Source organism: Melospiza georgiana, chromosome 7 (genome assembly GCF_028018845.1).
Source record: "Melospiza georgiana isolate bMelGeo1 chromosome 7, bMelGeo1.pri, whole genome shotgun sequence".
Classification (NCBI taxonomy): Eukaryota; Metazoa; Chordata; class Aves; order Passeriformes; family Passerellidae; genus Melospiza; species Melospiza georgiana.
Window position 1 is genome coordinate 34,440,762 of NC_080436.1, and position 24,074 is coordinate 34,464,835.

Genomic DNA, 24,074 nt, shown 5'->3' on the forward strand with positions numbered 1-24,074 from the left:
AGACTGCACATTGCTTTTCATTATGGAATAACATCTATTTCTTGTTAATCTAGTGCTTTTAGAGAAATGGAGTTTTTCTAATTATTCAAGAATGAGATACTGCTGCTTATCATCATTTAGCTCAAACAAATTCAATAGAGGCTTAGAACAGTTAACATGATTAGTGCAAAGAAATGAACACAGGGTCTACAAAGGGCAAACTGCACAAACTGCCTTCAGTAAACCACTACCAATGATTTCAGTAGCTATATTCTTCAAGTGTTTAAGTTCTCATTTTTTCTGCTCTGCCCTACCTGACCAGCTGCCTGAATACTCAAAATAGCAACGCGGGTCTCGGGGTCCTTCTGGAACTGATTGACGAGGTGAATCCTCTCTGCAGAGGGAACACTGCCATCGATGCGGATGTAGCGAGCCTGTGACATCAGAACAGACACTAAATGACATCCTCAGTGCCTGTTTTCAGAGCCAATCCCTCCCTCTCCCCCAGTAAAAACAGGAAAAGGACTGTTCTATTCCTGCTATGGGGATTGGGATACACCGGCACTCTTTGGCCCTTCAACTTAAAATTAACTCTCTCTATATAGAAGTGTAGACTTTGTATTCCCTGTTTGCAAAAGCAGAAGACAGAATGAACATGGGATCTTAAAATGGAATATTCCACAGACTTACCCTGACACCATTTTTTAAAAATTCCAAACAGTTAAAAAGAATAAAAATACAAAATAACAAAGTTAGCCACCATTCCCAAGCAATAGTTAAGAGTCCATGATCAAAATAAAGTGAAAGCTGTTTGCAAGCATTTTAACTGTTTTGAATTAAACATTCAGGTGAGATGATAGTGTGCAGTTAATACCCCTCAAAAATAGACAGAAGCAAACTGAAAAACCTGGAAAACAATTGCCTACAGCATTGATTTAATAGTAATAATAATAACAATACCAGATACAAGTGTGTTTACATAATCCTGAAACACAAAGCAGTTCTTCAGAACCACACGACCCCTTTTAATCCAGTGGCACTGATCTGTACACACATAAAGTCCTTCCACTGCTGTACTCGTGTGCAGTTCTGCTGAGTTCAAACCCAGCCATCTGTGTAAGTGCAGGTGAATTTGTGTGCACATTTGTGAAGGCTTTACCTTGCTCTCTATCACTGCCTCTGTGCAGGCTTGCAGCATGCTCAGGTGATGGGCAAAGACGAGGAACTTCAGTTTGTCATTGTCAAGCATCATTTTGATGTAGTCCTTGACTGCTCCTGCCTGCAGTGAGTGTTTTCATTAGTGAGACACACAAAAAGTTCAAAAAGACATTTTTTATTTTCATGTCTTTCAATTCCTTGTAACATGAAAAGGTAAATTTCCATATCTTTTGTTATCTATGTAACACTTTATCAAACACTGACATTGCTAAGAATCAAATAATTCAGATTAATTTTGTTTTAAAAAAATATCACAACTTGATGTCTTTGAGAAACCTAACTTACTCCTTCAGAGAGCGAAAAAACACACATTTATCCTCAAAAGATCATATAATTACATGGCACTTCTTCCACATTAAGATGTAGATAAACCCCCTTTCAATTCAGACATCATTATCTGATGTTTTAATCCATATTTGAGAAAAACAAACATATTTCAAACAGACAAGATAATATTTAATCAGAACTTCTGTATCCACACACACAAAGCCATATATCAAAACTGAAAGAATAAATTTGATATGTTCACGATACCATAATCATAAAATATTGCTCTCTTTAGGCATTCATAGAATTCTTTTGTGTGAAATGTAATTTGCAGTATCTTTTGCAAAAGCCATTAAAGCAATGATGACAGTTAATAACAAAATTTATCAGTGATCAACAGTTAATGCAATACACATTGCACTGGTCTTCAGATTTCTTTTTTCATTGTAATGGGGTTCTGCCTATTCCATTCTTATTCCATACAGGGAAAAAGAGAAACAAACCAAATAACCTCATCTCGTATTCTGGCCAATAAAACCAATTTTATGAGGTTAAAAACACACACTGGATAATTTAGGGATATTAAGGAAAGACTTGCAGCTCACCTTGGCAATGGCTGTTTCCTTATACATGCGTGTGATCAGACTCATGACTTCAGAAAAGTGGCTTTCAGTGGCATCTGATCTCAGACCTCTCATCAACTTCTCCCACTCTGCAAAAGTGGCATTCAGACTCTAATTGGCAGGAGAGACCAGTGGTTAGACACAGAATACAGGCATGTTTTAAGTGTGAAATGTTTAGGAATTTTGGAGAACTCTACCAAAATTGGTTAAAAGTAAATGTGGGATTCAAAATCTATGGGAAAAGAAGATAGAAAAGAAGATTGTACTAGAATTAGAAAAAAAAATTTATCATTTTATCAAATGATATATTTATAATTATCAATTATATATTTTTAATTATCAGATTATCAGTATTAGTATTCTTTGTGTTATATTTTTAAAAACAGTAACAGAGATACTCTGCTTTATACTCACACAATCCTTCTAACTACATATAGTACACATACATACATAGAAATACATATCCATACACAGATATTTCCATTTATTAACAAATGTATTTTTAACAAAAGTGGAAATTTTACCTTTGCTGCAGCTTGTGGGAGGTCAAATGGAATACGTTGCCTGACTTTGGGGGGCAGCTGAGTTAGGACATCATTCTTCAGTCTTCTGATCATTATTTCACTTAAAAGTTGATGTAGTTCCTCTAAATTTGAAGCTCCTCTACAATCCCATTGTCTTCTTTTACCAAAAAACCTGGAAATGATAAATCAATACAGAGTGTAAACATGAGATGTTCCAAATTCAATAGAAATCTTCAGTACATAATCAATTTTAAAGCACACTATTGGATAATAAAGTGTGCTTCAACTTCTCAGCAGCCACCACTGCCTGCAGGAGTCACTGCCCATCACCTGCCCACAATCCTCTGTCTGTTCCCACCTTCCCATACTTCACTGTCCACAGGAAACAGAAGGTTCAGGTTTAATTTTGGAACTCCTGTTTCAATGGACTAATGAGAAGAATACACCACCACGAGAATAATCTTTATTATATTACAGACAGGAAAGCCATCATGAAAACTGCAAATATCACCATTAATATTCCTTTTTTACCCTCCCTAAGAATTCCTTCTTAGTTACTGTCAGAGACAGGATTTAAAGCTTAAGTTATCATCTTTAAAAGTTAAATAGAGGAAGAAGGTCTAACAGTAGGAAGCTAAAGGCTGAAAAGAGAACAAATTTATTAACTCAATCTTCCTTATTCTTTCTTTGCTTTGTTGTTTAGGAAGTGTTGCAGCAGGAACAACAGCTTTTCTCTGTCAGCATCACCAGGAGACAATAAAATAATAAACATGACAGATTTGGACAAAAGCCCAGGTAGCATTTTCCAGAGCTAGAAGAGTGTGTTAAAAGCATGTAATTTTAATAAAAAGACAAACAAACAGCCACAAACCCCCCCCACAATAATTTAGAGATTTTCAAGCCTTATTAACTTTATCAACAGTGTTCTAATTAGCTGAATTAGCTGAATAGAATCATTTGGGAAAGGGGCTGAGGGAGTCACTTCTGCACTGGTGAAGTGGGAATGGCACAGATGGAGACAGCAACATCTTTTGCTCATATCCCTTCCTTGGTCTATTTATATATCTGTCCTTATAAAGGTTTCCTTCCTCCACCCTCAGCATCAGGGATAAGACAGAAATGGCATGCTAAACCTCACAGAAATAGTTTGGAGTTCATCTTTAAAACAGGTGTCTATGGATACCTAAGGAAAAACCACCCAAATTTTCACAGGAAGTGCTGCATAAAATAATCCTATCAAGTTTATTACCACAGGATGTTTTGTTCAGGCCAAGTCATGAAGAAAAAGTTACTCACTGAAAGCTTGCCAAAGCCTGAACTTGATTTTTATTACATTTATGGTATTCCAAAAATAAGATAATCATCTATGATTGAGTAGCTAACCATGCTGTACCCACGCACACTTGTGGTGTGAAAATTACAGATGCATTCAGTCAAAACACTGTGGAAAAAATAGCATTTCTCTGTCTGAAAATTAGACAGTGATCTTCCATGTTATTTGAAGTTAAATACTGATAAAGTGCATATGATAGAGGGAGGAAAACAAGTTTTATGAAAATGAAACCATGTAATTATTATTGTAAAAATTAAATCTAAATGCTAGCCAATTTAGCTGACAAAAATCTGTTATTCTGAATACATGCAAAGTTGTAGATATGAAATTTTTAGCTGAGACAGTCAGCCTGTGAAATATAGAGACAAGTAATGGACTTTTTTTCCCACCCAAATGTGGTGAGGTCACAAAAAACCTGGATCCCATAATAAAGAAAGATATAAATTATTACATGGCCATGAGTTTATGACTGAGAGTCAAAAACTCCAGTTCTGAAGGTAAAACCTCCACAGCTCATACTAACAACAGTGAGTATATAAATAATTTTACTTCACAGAATGCTTCAACTTTATCTCAAACTTTAACAGCCTTAATTAATTTATTTAATCAGTGTCATCCTTTTCCCAATGCTTTTTGATGGAGGAGATGGTTGCTGATCCTGGGTTTCAAAGCAAGATGGTGTGATAGAGCAGTAGAGGTGCTACCTACTGATTCTCTCACTTGGCAAGAAAAATCAAAGATGCTTATGTAAATGTAAATAAGAATGTAAATAAGCAAGGGCAGTAATACCTGACACGAGCATCACAGTATTTTTTAGCATATTCATTCCAGGTTCCAAACCTTCTTGGAAACAGTGCCTCAATCTGCATGAAGAGCTGTATAAAAAATAAAACAGCAACAGTGAAAAATTTAAAATTGCCTGTGAATGGAAGACTAATCAGAAATAATCAATACATGGTTCTTGTGCTAAGTTTACATTTAATATTTGCACAAAACCCACACAGCTTGGCCTGCATGCAAAAGAAGTTCCACAGGATACAGGAGGCTTCAGAGAGGACAGTTGTGGGAAGCCCTGAAAGAACAGAGCACTCAGAGCACTGTAACAGCACTGACAGCCTGGAAAAGATTCCCATTCAACAAGAAAACATGGATGAGATGAAGTTATCCCTTAAATACAGTTTTTATCATTTGCCAGGTACATGGGCTTCTGCAAAGCTTCAGTGCAGGTATTGCATGAGTGGCTGCTTCCTAAAATACATGAAAAACCTACTCAATTCTTAAGTTTTACTTCAAAAAATGGGCAATATCAATGCAGACCAGAAATTCCACTTTTTTTTTTTTTTTTTTTTTTTTTCCTGCTGAATAGCAGAAGGCAAATACCAGTTTAGATGACCTTAAGCAGGAGGAATCCTGCTTTACAAGCTGTTACACTGTCAAAGCTCCCTGGCTTCTGAGATCATTTTCTATACATTTAAAGACTTTATACAAAGATTCTGCTTGTGACACAAAACTGATTAAAGACATCTAATCTAATGCTTTTTATACTCTGCCTTGTAAGCCAGGAAGAACATCAGTCTTACTAAAAAATATCTCAAGTTGTTTTCCATTTGGTCATGAATTTTGATCCCATTGCTGTGGTCAAGGACAGGTTGCATGGAATTTCCTTTAAAGACCTTTAACAATGATACTAGTCTCAGTATCCATGTACTATATAAAGGCAGAACACTTTCTAACTTCAGTTCTTCATCCAGGGCTGGTTGCAATGTCATTGCACAGGAAATTTTAGTAATTATCCACACCCACAAACATAAATATTCACATGAAATTTTTAGGTAAGTACTCATGATATACCAAGGTCTTTTCCATACCACAAATATCTACCTCAAGTTATGAACTCTTTGAACAAATTAAATTCATAAAGTGTCTTGGCATAAGTTCTGTTTACACAGTAAGGAATTCTGAAGTATAAAATATTATTTATATAACTCTTTTAAGCTCCCTGAATTCAAATCAGCTCTTATATTTATTTCTATACTTATATACCCATTTTTCCCTTACATTTGAGAAATAAAGGCAGCTGTCTTGGGTTCAGTATAAAACCCAAGAAGGTTTTTGTTACCTCTCTGCTCCTCCCCAGTTCCATAAGCTGAACTTCCTTCAAAGGAAAATTTGTCATTCTGGATGTGCAACAAGCACAGCCTGTATTTTTTTCCATTGAAGTGAACATTAGGAATATCCAACAGACCAGTGACACTAAGGGCTTTCTTTATCAGATGATGAAGTAGAAGATTTATTACAAGATCTTGCCCACCAAAGACTCCCCTACCCAGGAGAAACAAGCAGTTCTCTGCTCAGGCTCTTTATTTTTTATTTCACCCAACTATCAGTCTGTTACATGCAAGATTAATTTCTTACAAGAAACACTGTCTCAATTCACCAGTGCCCAAGCTTGAAACAAGTTTGTAAATCAACTCAAACAAAATTGCTTAGGTTTCTTATACTTGTCCTTCCTGATGCAGCCAGTGCAACTTTTGATGTGCTAATGCCTGTAATTGAATATATTCAAGGAAACTACAAAACTGAACATTTATTACTGATACTATCATTAAAAAAAAAAACAAAGAAAACCAAACCCAAACCAAATAAAACACAACATGTCAAATACCTCTTCAGGTCTTCCTAGAGCAGGAGTTCCAGTAAGGAGAACAGCTCTGAGAGCTTTCTGAACAATTGGCAGTAAAATCTTGCTACGGGTGGCATTTCTGGATTTCATGTAGTGTGACTCATCAATCACAACCACCTTAAACTTCTGCCTGTACAAAGTGTCCACCAAGGTCTGTGCATCAGAAGTTAACAGCCCATACCCCAGGATTGTTACTTTGCTCGTTGATATTCCCCTGAAAGAGAAAAGCCACAAGTTTTTTTAGTAAATTTTTATTGTAGGACAATTCATATAGCAGAGAGATTATAAAAAACTAATCTCAGAAGGGATGTGTGTCTCCTTTTGGATTGATTGACATGTGGGCTGTCAGGCTAACAACAACAGCTTTTGGTGTTTAAAACATCTCACACTTCTCAACCACACACATTTCATAACCATTTTCAGAGGACACACATTGCATTTCAAAGGAATTTCATTTATCTGGATGCATTGCTTCACCCTGTGCTCTTTTCCAGGGGCATCCCATTGTAAAAATCTACTTTGTGGACAAAAAGTTAGACACAAGCCAAGACCTTAATTAGCACCCAAACAGATGAATAATGTCTCTGTGCAAGCTTTCTACTGCTCTGGGTACAGACAGTCCCCTCAGCAGCAGCCTGAGAGGGTTCATCACACTGTCCCTGAGTATTTGGGCACTGTGAAAGCACAGACTGGGCTGAACCTCAGCACCTGGAAAAACCATTCCTGTCAGAGCTGCTACCCAGCTGTTTTGCTCAAACAGAACAAGAGGAAAACAAAAACATCTGGAAGCAGAGAGTCAACATAACACAGGAAGAAAAAATAGTATTTAATTGAAAATGAATTTTTTTGTAACAAATTTCAAGATGTATACAGGTCCAAGGCATGAGCTGATATTAAAATCACTAGAGAGCACTGTGGCCCTTCAGGTGCAGCACAGGAACTCAAAGCTGTTAGACACACAATCACCAGGATGGGGTCAGAGCTGGTCCACCCATCTGTCAGACACCACTGCCCTGCTGGCATCATTTCTGTTTGGTCTGCAGTACAAGAGATCAAGAAACCAAACAAGCTGAAGTTTCCTTGAGGATTTAAGAGGAAGAAAGTAAATGCAGCTACACATTCCTGCTCCTGGATGTGGAAGGGCAGTGGTTTGAGCACTGGCACTGTGGGCACTGCAGACTCTGGCTGTCACTGTACAGATAAATGGAGCAACCAGGAAAGTACAAAACTACCTTACCCTTTCTGAAGGGGACATTTAAAAATATTACAAATAAACTTCTTTATTTTAGTGGAATCAAATTATGCAAGAAACTTCCATTTTCAAATTTGACCAGAAATTACAAACTGATGCCTAAGTTTATTTTAACCTGTTTTAATCAAGAAGTTAACACTCAAGCAGTAAACTTGGAAGTTTTGAAGAAAAGCAAAGTATTAAACTGAGAGAAATCAAAGTTTAACATATGGAAGCAGAATTTAACAAAATGCTAAACCAAATTTGGCAGCTGTGTTTTTGCATTTTCTTACAAATGCATGAAACACTTTCTAATGTTAAAATATTAATTAGTTCAACAGCAACCTCACTTATAGCTAGGAAACCTCCTGGGAGTTAAATGAGCAGAAACCCAAGTTTTCATCTTTCCTTCTTTTTGAATATAAGTAATAATAGTTAAGGTCTAGGAGTAGTCCTTTTAAGAAATCTTAAAAGAAATAGAATTTCATCTGCCATTTAACTGTCCCATCATTTTGCCTAGTCCACATTTCCCCTTTATGCATCCAGCACTATAAGCACTGAGTGCCCTTTCAGATAAATACCTTAAAAAATAGCTAATTTTAGTTTCTAAATTCCTATGATGAATTTCAATTTTGACTATCAGTAGGAATTACCCTTTGATGAAGCTTTCAAAATGCATTTTCAGTTGGATTTCTGTGGTTACCAGGAAGGTTGCAAGCAGCACACCTTGGCAGTCAAGTCACTCCCTGATATTTCCAGAAAAGATGAAGATCAGTCTCCCTCACACCAAAATTTTAGAACAACATCTAAACATTAGCATAAAGTCAACCAAGTCATTTACAGTAAAGCAGACAAAAACCACCCTTGCAATTCAGGGTAGTAGGAGAGTTATCCTAATAACAGCCAAGCCACTGCCTCTCTGATGAATTCATGCTGTTAAATCTAAAGATAGAAACCGTAGGGCACGGTGACCTTTTCAGTTATTTAGGGATTACTTACTTGAACTTACAAATTTCCTCAGAGTGCTAAATGGAATTCTAACACTAATTACTTCCTTATTTTGTAATGTACACCAGAAGTTCTCCAAAAATGTTTTACAGAAGCTAATGAATTCATCAGAATTGAGAAATAACTGTGTATGTTCAATTTGAGACACACTGAAGCAATCTAATTTTCAGCAGACAAGCATTTGCTACTTTGCAAAAAGCAGATGCCTCAACTTCAAAGAAAATGAGTAACTACTATAACACAAGAACAGAAAACTGGGAGGAGTGGCTGGTAGCCCAGAGGGTGTTTCTGATAGCCCAGAGGGTAGCCCTGCTTGAGCAGGGGGTGGTGAGCAAGCCTTTCTAGAGAAGAACAACAAACTACTCACCCAATATCAGTTTTGTTCTGAATGATGCTAATGTCATCTGGAGAGAGCTCTGGAATCCACTTCTCCATCTCATCCACCCAAGGGTATCTCAGAGAGGAAGGCACTACAATTAGGAGAGGCCATTCATGTTTATAGTAATATGAAATGGCAATTGCTTGAATGGTTTTTCCTAGCCCCATCTGGGAAAAGAAAAGAAAAGAACATTAAAACCACAAGTCTCTGCTCAGAAAGCACATTTCATTCAGAAGAGCCCAAAAGATTTTGCAAAGACAGAACCAAATAAAGGAAACCCAGTCAAAGAGCTACTTACATAGCATGTATTCAATTATCACTTTGTTACCACAGATCATCTTTTATGAAACAAGATTTTCCTAGTTAAATGTATTAATAACATGTATTATATCTGGTTATCTTATCAAAGTCAGAAGAAGCATTTCCATTAATCTCAAAAGATTTTCAGTTCAGAGTCTTAATAGGAGAGACTAAAAAAATCAAACACTTTAACTTGTGAAGCTACTAAAAACATTTGTAAAAGACTATGCAAAGGGAAGAAAACTACAGGATGCCTTCTTACAATAACAACAACTTTGTCCTCAGTTGCATAGGCAAGTGAGGAACACAGACCTGGGAAGAGCTCTGGGTTTGACAAAAAACAACCACTGCTCTGATTCAGCAGGGCTGATGGTTTGTCCTTGGCCTGCACCACAGATGGGACAGCCCAGAGAGGGAGAATTCAGATGGACACACATGGGGAGGATTCAAAAGATCTACATTTAACATGCAAGGTACATGCTTCCTATTGCCAAGGTGGGAATGCTCCCATCTGTGAATAATCATGGCAACAGATGATTTTAAGATTCATAATTTAGGGATTTGTTTAAAAAATATCACACATTTTCCCCCCCACATCAAAATTTTATTAAAGAGTGCAGCTATTTTCTCAGCTTGTTCACGTGGCAAGAGATAATTCCCAACTCCTGTGAAACACCAAAGCAGAGGTGAGCCTTAAAATGCTCTGGGCAGGTTTTCCATGCAGTCCAGTGGACATCTGAGTGGATTTGCTGCTACCTAGCTACTCACAGCAGTGAGGCATAAAACAACTTACATGTCCAGTATTGAGTCTAAATGGACTGACTTAATGATGTAATAAAGAGATTTCCCAAGTACAAAAGAAAACAATGAATTTTTCTACTATTACTAGAAAGAAAATAATAGGAAAGCTACAGTGATACTCAGTTTTCATTCAAAATTGCCAAGTTTTCATTCAAATTTTCCTGCAAGTTTTTCCCTTGTGTCACCAGCAGTTTTTAGGTTATCTGAAAATAACTCCAAGTGAAAAAAAAACCAAACAAACAAACAAAAAAAAAAAAGACTAATTTTTAGTTTGCTGCCATGGCTGTGCCCTAACTCAGGCTGTGCAGGCCCTGGTGACAATCCAGGCACTGTGTTGAAATGAATATGGAATAAAAGCAAGGCTTTTACCATCAGCACACCCAGGGCTGGATGCAGATCCCACAGAGCTGATCAGCAGCTAGGTAACAATGTGAGAGACTAGAAAAACTGGAGAAAATATTATGGTCTTGGGTTTTGATATAAACCCATTTTTCTCCAGCATGGAAATGGATGACACTGAAATTTTAGGGGAAAAATTTTGTCTGTCCCCACTCTGAGAAGAAATAGAAACATATTTGGATATCACCTTTCTAAAAATGCTGGTTTTATCTTACTTTAATCCTTACATAGTTACACAATCCAGGGATATGTACAGTAATTCTCTGACCTTGAGTTTTCCTCCATAACTTCTTCTTACATACAAGCTCACAATACTGATATTTAATTTTACCAACATTTTCTTATTTAGAGACAGGACAAAAAGCACAGGATACACACCAGTGCACAATATTCCTCCAGTGCCACACCTATTGTCATTACAAAATATACAACTTTTATTTTGGAATAAATGTATCTTCCAGGACTTTTTATTGCTAACATAATTATGCACATCTCATTTTCTAGTTCAAGGCTGGAAATAAACTGTTTTAATAAAAAAATAGCTACTGCTGATATTTTGATTTTTCCCAAGCTTCCCTTTTTCTCTTCCCCTGAATACTTCTGTATTCTCCACAGCTCCCAGATATTTTGCATTCTATGCCAGGATAGTTTATCTCCAGATGTAATGAGATTTTTATAGTATGAGGAGATGCTTAAATCCCAATAATCCATCTCCCTCTCCCTCCTAGTGTGTCAAGAAAACCCAAATTACAATTGTGAGACTACAGCAATTCTCTTTTTCAGAAAGGTTTTGTACTGACAATACTTAAAGAACATTATTACAAAAATATTTTATCTGGGGGAAGAAATGCTGGACTCAGATTTCCTTGATAAGGAATACAACATATATTTTTAAATGTATGGATACAATAAATTTTACTATTACTACTTGATGAGAGCACTTTAAAAAATTCATCTTTGGAAACCATATCTGTTAAAAATCTTTTTGGGCCAGGAATGTCTAATAATGCACTAAAAATAGCTCACTATGCAATTATAAAGCACTTAAAAAAAATCAACTGAGTCAGTGTTTTTAAAATGTAACAGAACAGGAGATTTAACCTACAATTAAAAGTAACCTTTTAAGTTTTCTCAAGGATTCTTCTAAACTTATGTCAGGTTCCAATTTTTCCCTCACTTAGGTATTTTCAGGATATCTGCTGACTATCACACAAATTAGGATTCTTTTATTACCAGCCTTTCTGCCCACACCTCTCAAACAAAAAAAGTCACATCTGCACCAAGTGCATTAACACCAGAAAAGACAGTGTTAGAGGAACAGGAACATCACTCACCTCATCAGCAATCATACACCTAAAGAGGAAACAAAAAAGGGGAGGAAAAGCAGAAATTAATACAAAATATAATACATAAACTAATACTTACAAATTGTTTACTATAAATTAAAATTCTGGATTTACAGAACCAATGAAAGGAAAAAAAGGTGACTTCATTCCTCCAGATATCACCTACAAAAAAATGAATTTGGTATGAACTGAAAGCAAGTCCAAGAATTCTTCCAAATATGTTTATTCAGTTTGCTGGCATTACTGCAGAACTTGCAATTACAAAACTGAATTTCTGCCTAGGTCCAGGGATGGATTAATTGTAATCATAAGAGACACTTCCAAGGCAAGAAGGGTATCTTCAATTTTCTTTTGTCTTTCAGAAACAGCAACACTTCTGTGCTTCATGATTAAGGATTATTTGTATTTTAGATTGATTTCAAAAATGTGCTTTCCTGAGCTGTCACATTTGTTTTGAAATAGAAGCAGACACTCCCTCTCCCCCACCAATTGTACCAGTTAAAGTATTAGAAAATGAATTTGATTTTTTGCCCACTTTGGAGTCACTTGGCAAAGCCACTCTGTGTAAAGACAATGACAACTCTGAGTCCCCAGTCATAAATAGTAAATTCTGTTCAGCATATTTACATTTTGTAAACATTAAATGCCATTTTTTACACGAATTTCTTAAAGGTATTTTAACCATTCTGGGATTCTATATGTACCCTTTGCACTGTGTAACTCAAATATAGCACTCCTTCCAGGAAAAAATGGGAAAGATCTTCCAGGTCTTAGTGTCTTTAAGAAAATTTAACACAACAAGATAAAAACATTCTGTATTTTGATCCAGAAAAATCTTTCCAAGTAATACAGAACTGCTTTTTTAGTGGTAGCTACTCTGGAGTTAGTGGAGCTGGCCAAAAATGATAAAATGTTTGATATTTTCAGAACCACAGCATAATGCTGTTTGCTCACTGCCTGCCAGTATAAATTCCTGTGGCTACTAACTTCTGCAGTTTCATTCAACTGAGGTAAAAAATTGATTTAAATTAATTCTTACACAACTCCATTTTTATAAGCAATAAACTATCTATTTGCAATTGCTTTGCAACTTCCCCTCCCCAGCTGTTAGGGATGGAGCAAAGAAAACATAGGAAGAAAATAAAACAAAACAAAGGCCCAAGTCTGCACAGATTTACAAAGGAATAAAAAGGCAGGAAGACAATTATTTTTAGTGGCAACTCATGATTGTGAGACCTTAATGTCTGTCATTTGCAGCTGGGCAAAGACATTTATTTGCAGACAACTAACACACAATTCTAATTTAAAAATAATGTCAGTTTTTGCTCAAAGACTTTTTTTTCCATTCAATACTCATTGTTAATTGCTTGAGCTGAGGTTTACAAAACAAGTCTTTCTTTTTTGCAGATTCTTTGAGGCCAACTGCTTTCAGTACATTAATCATGTTTTTAAAAAACAGTTTGAGGCCTGAAATCAATTGGAATGCACAATAACCTACTGTTGCAGTAGAACTCCTTACACAAATGCAGCAAATGAGTAAGGTTACAACTAACAGCTACAGAGCACAGACAGCTCAAGAATAAACCACAGACCTCCTTCAACAATAAAGATAATTTATTGTAGGAATATCAGAGCTGAAGTACAAATATAGCAATAACCAAGCTGCATCTGGTAGCAAGAAAATGTGGAAAAGAGGACAGGAATAAAAGTATTCCTTGCCAACTTCTGCTGCAAATACAGTATTTCTCAGCAAATCAATTTAAATTTTAGCAGAATTGCATAAATAGTGAAATGTTAATTATGCCAGTTCAGACAATAAGAAAATGTGAGAATAGGTAGGATTCTGTTGCACTACTCTTTGGCACAGGTGAACTATTTGGATGTTCTGTCTTCCCTTCAGGATAACAAGCAAAAATGAAGAAATTCAGAGTGATTTACAAATGGCTCTGACAATTAGAAACTGAATAGCAAATAAAAAACTACCCACTTTAAAAGCATGTCAACCACAGGAACATCTTTTCCATAAAGCTAGATTTCTTCATCAGAGTGAAATGTAGCCACCTAAACATTGATGACTTTATCTGATGAGAAATAAGAAATGGTTCTGCTTTCCTTTTTGCACTCATTTTCAGGCTGTACTCATAAAATCTTTGCTGCTATAGAGTTCTCCTGTTTTCAATGTCTATTAACTTCCACTGATTATGTCCTTAAGTTAAATTTCTTATGTAGCAGCAACAAAGTTGATGACTTTCAAATATTTATAGAAACTCATCAATTTGTTGCTGGTAAATGAAGGAAAGTACAAAGTAGCTGCCATCTAATAATAACAATAATAATTTACCCATAATAACTCTGCAAACAGAAGTCACATTAAGTGATCAAAAGAGTTTTATCTTCCTCATTTCTGCAGCACCAACAGAAACAGAGCCACAGAAACACCCCTATGCTTAAAGCTGGGGATCTCTGGGGATATATTTACTTTGAGAAGTATTCACTCTCTTCTCCTGCCCAATGATGAAATTGCTTTGTCATAAGTAGTTGGGATTTTCTTCCTGTACTTGCAATCCAGCCAATTTTCAGCATTTCAAATATGACCAGACACATCATAGCTTGAGATCAATCAAGTGCACTAAATTGGTTTTAAAGCTCCAGTTAGAGTTATCTGAATGTGTAAAGTCCCCTGTGATTACACAGTTAGTGACATGAATCACTGCTTGGATCCACACTGCTCAGACTCAAATTCCTGAAGTGCTACAGTTTTTAAATCACTAATTTGTGCCAACTAATTAACATTATTGACACTCACACTTGACAAAATTTTAACATGGCACACAAGATTGAGTTTGTGACACAGATAGGAGTTAATGGAAGTGGAAATGGAGGATATTCAACTTATTTTATGACATGATGCATTTTAAAGCATTCATCTATGTAGCTTTCATAGTTTTAATACAAGAATTCTAAAGATGTCTGCCTAATGTAGTTACAAAACATAAGAAGTCCAAATTATTTTCATTGGATTCTGGGGCAATGAAAAACACCTTATAGAGGAGAGGAAATCATGAAATGTCTCCAGTTTATAATCACAACAATTAGATTTGAAGTGTAAAGAACTTTCCTATCTCTATAGCCCACATCACACAGAACTTACAAGATACCTAATAGCTAGTTGCACCAATCTGCTAAAAAGCAATACTTTACATAATCTTAAAAATATGCAGCCTCTATTTAAAACAAACTTCAGTATGTTCTACATTACTGCAGTCAGACAAGCTGCCAACATGGACATAAAGGTTCCATGCTGTCAAATGCAGAAGAAACAGATCTTCAGCTACATTGAAGGGACAAATATGTATTTTTGTTTCATATATTTTGACTGCAAGAAGACAGACTTCTTGTTCTCTGAAGTTCAATTAGTCATTTCCTCTCAACTGGTAGTTACCCAATCTGAGCTTCATCATTCATGTCCCATCTGTTCATATGACACCTTAATAATAGCTCTATCCAAGAATATAAATCAGAGCTATGATACACAGATTCATATCCTGTTAGAAGCTCAGCCCACATGGTCAAAAGTTTCAGAAAAGCATGGAAAAAAGGAATTTGAGATGTCTCAGTTGCACTTGCTCTCAGCAGCAAAGTCCAACCATGCAAAAAGCACCAGTCAATGGCAAATTCTTTCAGATTCTTTTGCATTAAATCTTTAAATGTTTCCCTTCTTCAGAGTGAATCCTGTGGTTTGTGTTTGAATCTCTGTCCATTCATCAAGGAAATCTATTTTTTCCTAGCAGAAAGCAGCAGAATCTCATTGGGATGCACTGCACATGCTGCTACAACCTTGCTACTATTCATAGTAGGGTTAGCAATGGCCTCCAGACACAGCAGGATCTTTCTCAAATAGAAGGGAAACATCATTTGGGCCTCCACCAGACTGTGACAGCCCCAGCATGTTGAGGTGTATTAGCCTGAGAATAAAAGTACATTTTTCTTCTATCAAGCAAACACAAAGAGCTTTGAGTGAGGATGTCCCTGGTGAGTGAACATGCCTGCAGAGAGTGAGGTCTGCTGTGCTGGTGCAGCTCAGGTGCACACAGGTCCAAAACCTTACTGCTGCTCACTGAAGAGAACAAATGCAAGCACCTGAGGCTGTACACAAACCTCAGCTTTCTTCTGCATGGAGAGAATCCATAATTGAAGGGACCACCCAAAGCTGGATGAGTCAGAACCCCAAAACCAGACCTTCAGCACTATGGTTGGTACTTGATACCTTGTAAAGGTACCAAGCACCAGGCAAAGGTGCATTTATACATTCTAACTGCAGCAAACCTTGGAGAGAAACCTGCAACAAGCAAAAAAACAGGTGAAGGAGCTAAGAAAGAAAGCCAAAACTCCTGACAGAGCCCTCTGAAAGCTCTATCAGGAAAGCTCTGCCTCTAAAAGGACAGAAAAAATAATTTTTCAAACCTCAAAAACCACAGAAAGAGTTCCTGGTTGTGTTGATGTCAAGAAGATTGGAATCAGCTTTGCAAAGCAGAAGGACAAGCAGATCTTTAAAATTTTATGCAGATGAGTTCACTGGAGAAACAGAAGGAAACTGAGGCCAAGCTCATGTGGCATATGCCATAGAGCCATACAAAAATAGTCTGCATCAGAAGGTTAATGCTAACACAGTTTTATAAAATGAGTTTCAGGGAAGAACAAACATTTAAATGAAAATCATTTCTATTTCTGGGTTCCATTTGGGTCACCCCTTTTGAAATGTCAGCACTATTAACCATGCAAACAATACAGCTAAAGTTTCTTCTATTAGTTATGCCTACTGCAGTAAGGTATTTTTGTAAAGAGAAAGAATCTCATTTTGAACCTTGCTCTTGGAGGAATATTGATTAACACCACACTGGAATTAAGGTCTCTACAACAAAGGATCCTACCAAGTCAAAAACCTGATGGTAGAGCTTTCTTGTAAATATAGAAATATTTAGATAATATCTTCTCTAGAAAGTTGTGCTTCATTACCTGGTAGACTAAAAACAAAAGGGGTACAGCAATCCAATACATCTGTTCCTTGCTTGTAAGGATAATTTAACTTCTTGACTGATTTTCAGCAGCTATTTATCCAGGAAAAACCACTAAGAACTGCAGGTAGCTTTTTCAGAACAAATTCCTTCCTTTTTAAATGCATTTTCCAAGGCAAACAGTGAAAGCTGTAGCACTTCATTTTTTAAAACACTAAAAAATTTTGTTACTACTCAAGCAAATTAAAGCTGTTTTTTGTTAATGCAGGCTTTGGAACATGTTGTACAGAGGAAGCTTGAGTCTTTCTTTCACTGGTGTGGGTGTCCTGATATTCTTGGGATTCTCACCTACTCATGTGAGTCAGTTTTATATAACACTACAACATATAATTTACCTCCTACTCACAAGCCAACACTTCAGCACTAACATCTCAACCAAGGGTTATTTAAGGAATCTGAACTTAGAACATTTTTATATAAAACTGCGCAAGCAACCATTACATTTGTGTGTCAGTAATCACAGCACGCAGTCCTAAAACTGGAACAAAAGAGCTGACTCCTTTGCAACAACAATCAAGGGTGGTGCAGCAAAAATAATGCTCCAAAAGATGTAAGATAAATCTTCCCCTTGCTTCTGAACTACACTAGGTATTTTAAAAAGCCCTAAGTGATAAAACCCCAACCTTTGATTTAACATAAGATGCACTAAATTGCCACATCTGCATTGTTAATGATTCTGAAAAGGAGTGGAGAGGAGAATCATTGTGCTGTTTTATGCTTTTCTCCAACACTCCACATGTAACTGAAAAACCCACCTAAAATGCTTTATTAGTATTTGAAAGCTCTCAGGCCACGTGTTCTGGTATTTTAGCTTTGGCAAAGATGTGTGAAATAACACATAACAAAGTGGTCAAGTTGAAGGTGAAGCCCAGAACTGCAATAGGTTTTTAGAACATATTAATGGAACTGTTAGGCTAGAAAAACTTCCAGCCAAGAAGACACCCAACAGTGACACTGAAAACTCCTCATCTATTCAGTCACTGGCTTCAGAGACAAATGAGTTCAGCAGCTGACTCAATGCAAGAAAACAGAGTAACTTCAACTATTTTCAGCTCCTGATAATCGAGGCTGCAAATGTTAACCTTGCTGTTAACTGGCATGACTGAAATACCTGGGAGCAGCAGCAGAAGCTGCCTTAGTGTGCAGTCTACTGGCTTTCAATGAAATGCAGATATTTATCACTACTTTCCCTATAAACTCTGCATTCCCTGGTGAGCTGGGACACTTTTCCCTTGTGCCTGTGCTCCTCCTCTCCTTCCAGCTTGCATGAAGTCAGTGAGAATGTGACTCTTTTAGGACCTTATTTCTATTCACTCTCATTAAAGTGACTTGTCTCACACTCAGAACTGCTCCCTCCCCTTTGTGCTCTCCTGGTGCTGTGGTTAAACACCAACTTCTCATCATGGATTCCCACACTGCAAACCTTCCCTGCACACAGCTAACACCAATTCATTTCCCCTTTCCCCTCCCTCCATCACTGTTGACAACCCACACTTGTAATCTTTATCTCACTTGGTTCTCCTCTTCCATTCTAACAAATTGTGCCCTGCATTTCTAAAATCTGCATTTTCTTCTCTATTCCTGCTGCTACAAGTCCACATTTAAGCCCAGGTAAATCCTTTTATTTCCACCACTGGGGTTTTTTTTTCTGTTCTTAAGTCTTCTTTTTCTCTTTTTCACCCCACATAGCTCCTCTCCTGAATTATATCCTAGATTCACTTACTGACAATGCATTTTTTGTTCTATTTGAATTGCTTCCCAGTTCCTCCAGCATCACTTCCAAACAAGCTTCCCTGGCTATGAAAGCTGTGCAGAATTTGGCTCAGTCTCTCATTCATACTTCCTGCATCTGAACCTCATTCTGTGAGCTAGCATCTTCATTTATTCATCCCTCTCTTCCTTGGCACTCCTCAAATGTGAGATGTACTCTGAATCATTACAAACCAACGTCTTAAAAAAATGAAATCTTTCTTCAGCCCTCAGAGCTGAAATGCATTAACTGTTTGATCCTCTCCATATTCACTAAATAGCAATCCCCTTCTTGTTCCCCAAAGATTACTTCTGTGCTTTGTTCTCTAAGACTGGAGATAACTGCTCACCTGTCATAATGCAGGTTTAAGGACCCACATTTATCAGAAAATTGGAATAATTTAATACATCTGAGTTGCTGAATATATTGGAATAAAAGATTATTTCTTTCTTACTCTAGCAAGGGACTTATGCCTTGTTTCAAATAGCTCTTTCAGGCTATCTAACAATAAAGCACTGAGACTAGAGACAGAATTAAAAAAAAGTTACAATTATTTTTCTTCCAATCTGATCTCTGATCTCAAGCTCTACAAATAATGGAGACTTGTTGATGGCACTTGATCTGCAAGCCACCAGATACAAACTAAAATGTAATATTTAAGAAAATACTCATAGACATGTTAAAAAAGTGAAGGTAATTTCTTTTTCTAACACGCAAATTTATGTATTTTGGCTTTTATTGAAGTCAGTGTAACTGGAAAAAATTCAACAGTAGTCTGTAAAATATTTTTGTAAATGTTCCTTTAAATCATGCAGCAGATTCTGAAAAAAAAAATTAGACAATGGTAAAAAGCAGATTGGGCTTGCATTTAATCACAACATTGACTTGCAGAAACCTATGACATTTCAAACAAAGGACAGAAAAATTAGATATAGATTTAGATATTTAGATATCAGTAAGAGATATATAGACATGCAACTAGGCTTAGTGCTTCCAAATGGAATTGAAAGACAAATCTATTCTCTTATTCATAGCTACTATCAAAGATAAGAAACTGAAGAATAGAAACACACTGAAAGAGCAAATCAATCAGTAATCACAGATCAAAAATAGCAAAGGTAAAAGCAAAGTAAAACAAAAGCTCTGCTAACTTAAAAAGGCAATACAAGACAGAAAGCAACAATTGCATTGTACAGAAGGAGAAAAAGATTAATGGAGAACATAAAAACCAGAAGCAAACTCAGTAATGATGACAAAAATAAGAGTGAAAGTGAAAAGTAGTTATAGAAAAGTGTAAGACAAAAGTGCCTACTGCTCTAGCAGAAACTAAAATGTGCATGGACTGAACATATTTTCTCTTATTTCCAAAATCCAAAACTATAGCTTCCTTAGACACCCAACTCAAATGGAAATTACACCTTTCATACTACTCAATGGATAATACATCCTAGAAAGTTAAAGAAATTTGTGTAGAAATTTGCATAAGAATTGAAATAGGACTTATATCAGAAATTCCTCACCCTACCAAGGGCTGTGCCTGGGAATTGCAAACATTTCTATCTGCTTCCTGCCCAAGGGCTGCCAATTCTGTGCTCCAGCTGCTAAACCCTCAGCAGACTGTAATGCTGTGCCTTTCTACTGAAGAATCTTTCAGCTGTGCTCATAAACTTCAAGGAAATTATAATTTGAACCTTTGGTTTTCTGGTCTACTTTGAAGATAGGGGAGGGAGAATGAATTTCTACAAAAACTTGTAATTTTTGAAGTAATAGTCTGGTTTAATTAGCAAAGAGTTAACTAACTATGTACTCCTCCTCCTGTGTAGCTTGCTAGGGATCATAGACACAGTCAATGGGAAAAGCACTATTTTGAAGGGTAGGCAACTGACTCAACATTATAACAGAGGACATTCACACTTTATTCTCTAATGATTTCACTGCCATAATTGCTCTCTGTAGCCCATTACCCCCAAAAAAACCCCACTATTAAACTTTTTCTTGCTCTTGATAGGGACTGTCTAACAAAACAATTGTCCTTCCATTAAAACTGATGCATTAAAACTTCTGTTCTTAGTGGCAGATGTGAACTCTGCAACATCCTGATATTGCCATCCATGGTCATTTTCTTTTTTTACTGTGTCTAACAGCATTAGGCCAGCATGTATGGGAAATTAAAAATCACATGCTCCTGAATATATAAGTTAATGTATTACCTCTCAAACTTCCAGAGGAAACAAGATCACCCCAGTAAAACAGTTTGAGCATACAATTATGGAACTGCTTGTTTCATTGGTGGTAAATATCTCCAAGTCTTCTTTTGCATTCAGCTTAAACAAATTGTTCTGCCAACATGCCTAGAAAGAAATAGATCTGTGTGTCTGAAGGCATCTTTTACAGATACCATCTACAAGACAAGCAATGCTAAATAAGGATGCTTGCAAATCACATGCTGACAGTTTTTATTACAAAACTTGATAAAGCATTTAGTGATATCCAGTAGCATAAGAGATAAATTTCAAACAACAGCATGCCTCTTTTACAGAGTATTCAGGTGAACAAATTGTTTGTATTACTAGACAGACATCACACACTTCTGTAAAGAGAGAATATAAAACAAGAATAGATTGCAAAAAGAACTGTGACTTTCCAAGTATGACATTAGTGAACAGCAGCAGTACAAATCAGCAATATTCAAAGAGAGATGTGAGCTCAAATGAGATTGAACACCATCCTTATCAACACTATCAAGTCACTTGCCCATGTATCTCTGTATCTTGGATATTTTACCCAAGCTTCCACCACTTTTTCCAGAGCATTGTGCTTCAACACTGCCACCTCTTCACTAACACCTGGTGACCCCTCAGCTCTACCCTGAGTTCTTAGGAAATGGGGATTTGTCCACATCTCCCCAGCCATGACTAAGAAGCAGCAGAGAGCAGAGAATTGCTCACTTCCACTTCCCAACAGCACACACACATCTGACCCCAACAACCCTCAGTACTTCCTGAGCCTGTTGCTAACAGGCCACATTCCTGGAAGGGACCAGTTGGTTGGTTTTTATTTAAGATACAGTTTAAAGCACACACAAAGAAATAAATACATATTATTGCTGTTTTTAAAAGTAACTTACACCCTCACTGAAAGAAAATCACAAAAATGAAATGGTCTTCATGGCTGTAAGTTGTGTGCACCCAGTTTTTCTGCACATGAATGTTTGAGGCTACAAACAACCACTAGAAATTGTATCCATCCCTAGGCAGCCATTCCAAAGTGCATGTCTGAAGAATAATCTCTAGAAGGAATAAGCAGCCAGTCAGTTATGCACCTTTAAGGCATGTTCTGAGATAAAAGGTGTGTTAGCTTATGTTGAAGCACACACTGTCTTGTTGGCTCTAGAACTGTCACTTCCTAGAAAAGTGTTGGGCAATCTCTGTTAGATGAGATAATGCCTTTGGAGCATCTACTGGAAAAGCCTTTGATTCATTTTCCAATGAATCAAAAATACAAACCACAACAGCATATTTATTTTATGCTTTGGGAAGAGAAAAGGGAATTAATAGCTCACTCCCAGCCCCTTTCATGCAAAAATAAGAGTTTGTTCTAATAATAAGTCCCTTTTCATGCTGGGTTCTTGTCTGATCTAAGATGATATTAATTGAATCTCTTCAGCCAACACTTGCTCTACAGCAGCTTCCTACCAGTACAGCAAAGCATGGATTGAGTGATGCCTGTGAAGGGAGAGCATAGCCTGGGGGAAGGAGAAGGATGGGCAGAGATGCACATATTGCTCACTTCAAGTCCTGTGCTTATATATTTTTTAAAATTAGAAAAGACACTTCTACAGAAAATATACCACTGGGAATACTGAAAGAAGGTTTAAATCATTATGGAGTACACAAAAGGGAAAGACTTCTGTGAGGCAAGGGCTGACAAGCTAATAAGAAAACTCAGCTACAAGCACCAGAGGCTCTTGTTCTCTTTTGGGACAGGAAGAGAAATAGATCTGCATCAGCAAGGGGCAGATTTAAAAAATACTCCTTGGGAAAGTTTGACTTAACACAGTTTGCTTTATATAGAAGCTGGCTGAGAGTGTGCTCACAATTCCTCAATGTGACCCAGCTTACACACAGAATTTGCTGTGCCAAGCAGCAAGATTTCTTGCAATCATGATGAACATTATTTCATATGCATGTCACATGAAAACCATCACTGCTGGGTTATGCAAAACTCTTGTTAGTGAAAGACTTAAAGAAAAAAAAGAACGTAAACCAAATGAAAAAAATAGAATTCCTTCCATGGCAGAGTCATTAGAATAAGTATTCCAAACCTTTCTGAATACTTACTGCAGGCAATTGTTACTACTTCAACAAAAAGAAGAAAGAAACATCTGATAAAAATTTATCCAGTTCTGGAACAGTTAAGCTGCTTCCCAAGGAAATTCTATATTATACAACAGCCTGCAGAAGATTATGACATTTTCAAATACATCCATTAGCCTACCCTAATTAAATGTGTAGTTTTGTTAATTTTAATGACTTCTGTTATTTCACTATTTGTATACACAAATATACACCTCAATTGCATGTTCTATGGCAGCCAAGGGCTTTGGATTTATTAAATTCAGCTCTAACACAGGCTTTGCTGAATATTGTACCAAAGTCTTAGCTGTCTATTAAAATGATATCCACCCATTCTCAGCAAGAACATGTCTGATAGGGCTGGTGGTCACAAGTAGTTAATGCTAATTCAGCATAAAGCATATCAAATCTCAGGCTCTCATGTGAAGGGCTGGACTCATCTTTCTGTTCTGCCACTGAAACCAGCAGCACAAAACAGATGGTTTGTTCACTCCCTGAGACAGCACTGCTGAAGGGTTTTGGCCAAAGGAAAAGAATCAAAGAGAAAAAATGCAGAGATTTTAATTGATTAAAAGTTCCATGTAATTCCAAGAACTGCTGATTAAAATTTCCTTTCTAATTTTTCACCTTTAGAAGGAAAGATGCACATTTCTTTTCCCCTGAGAACAATCACAAACATGAGTGAGCAACCCCCTTAGGCCCTAAGCCTGTCCTTCTCAGCAAGAACTGAAATAATCAGGAACTAATTTCATCCATCTTTCCCACACAGGCTACAGTAATTCTATTTGTGCCAGCCCTCCCCA

General features: G+C 36.8%; 1 protein-coding gene across 3 annotated transcripts in view; it reads right to left on the reverse strand.

Moving 5' to 3' along the window:
* The window catches only part of ZRANB3 (zinc finger RANBP2-type containing 3), a 40,406-nt gene that overhangs the window by 11,231 nt on the left and 5,101 nt on the right, over nucleotides 1-24,074 (reverse strand). For 2 of the 3 annotated variants that reach the window (XM_058027532.1, XM_058027531.1), the window contains exons 3-10: nucleotides 12,080-12,098; nucleotides 9,234-9,412; nucleotides 6,610-6,841; nucleotides 4,734-4,819; nucleotides 2,612-2,783; nucleotides 2,070-2,198; nucleotides 1,139-1,258; nucleotides 294-413 (exon numbers count right to left, since the gene is read on the reverse strand). In XM_058027532.1, the coding sequence (XP_057883515.1) occupies nucleotides 294-413; nucleotides 1,139-1,258; nucleotides 2,070-2,198; nucleotides 2,612-2,783; nucleotides 4,734-4,819; nucleotides 6,610-6,841; nucleotides 9,234-9,412; nucleotides 12,080-12,098 (1,057 nt within the window). Of the gene's footprint in view, nucleotides 1-293; nucleotides 414-1,138; nucleotides 1,259-2,069; nucleotides 2,199-2,611; nucleotides 2,784-4,733; nucleotides 4,820-6,609; nucleotides 6,842-9,233; nucleotides 9,413-12,079; nucleotides 12,099-21,126; nucleotides 21,268-24,074 lie in introns of all 3 variants that reach the window. The other variant, XM_058027533.1, reaches the window with a different exon arrangement.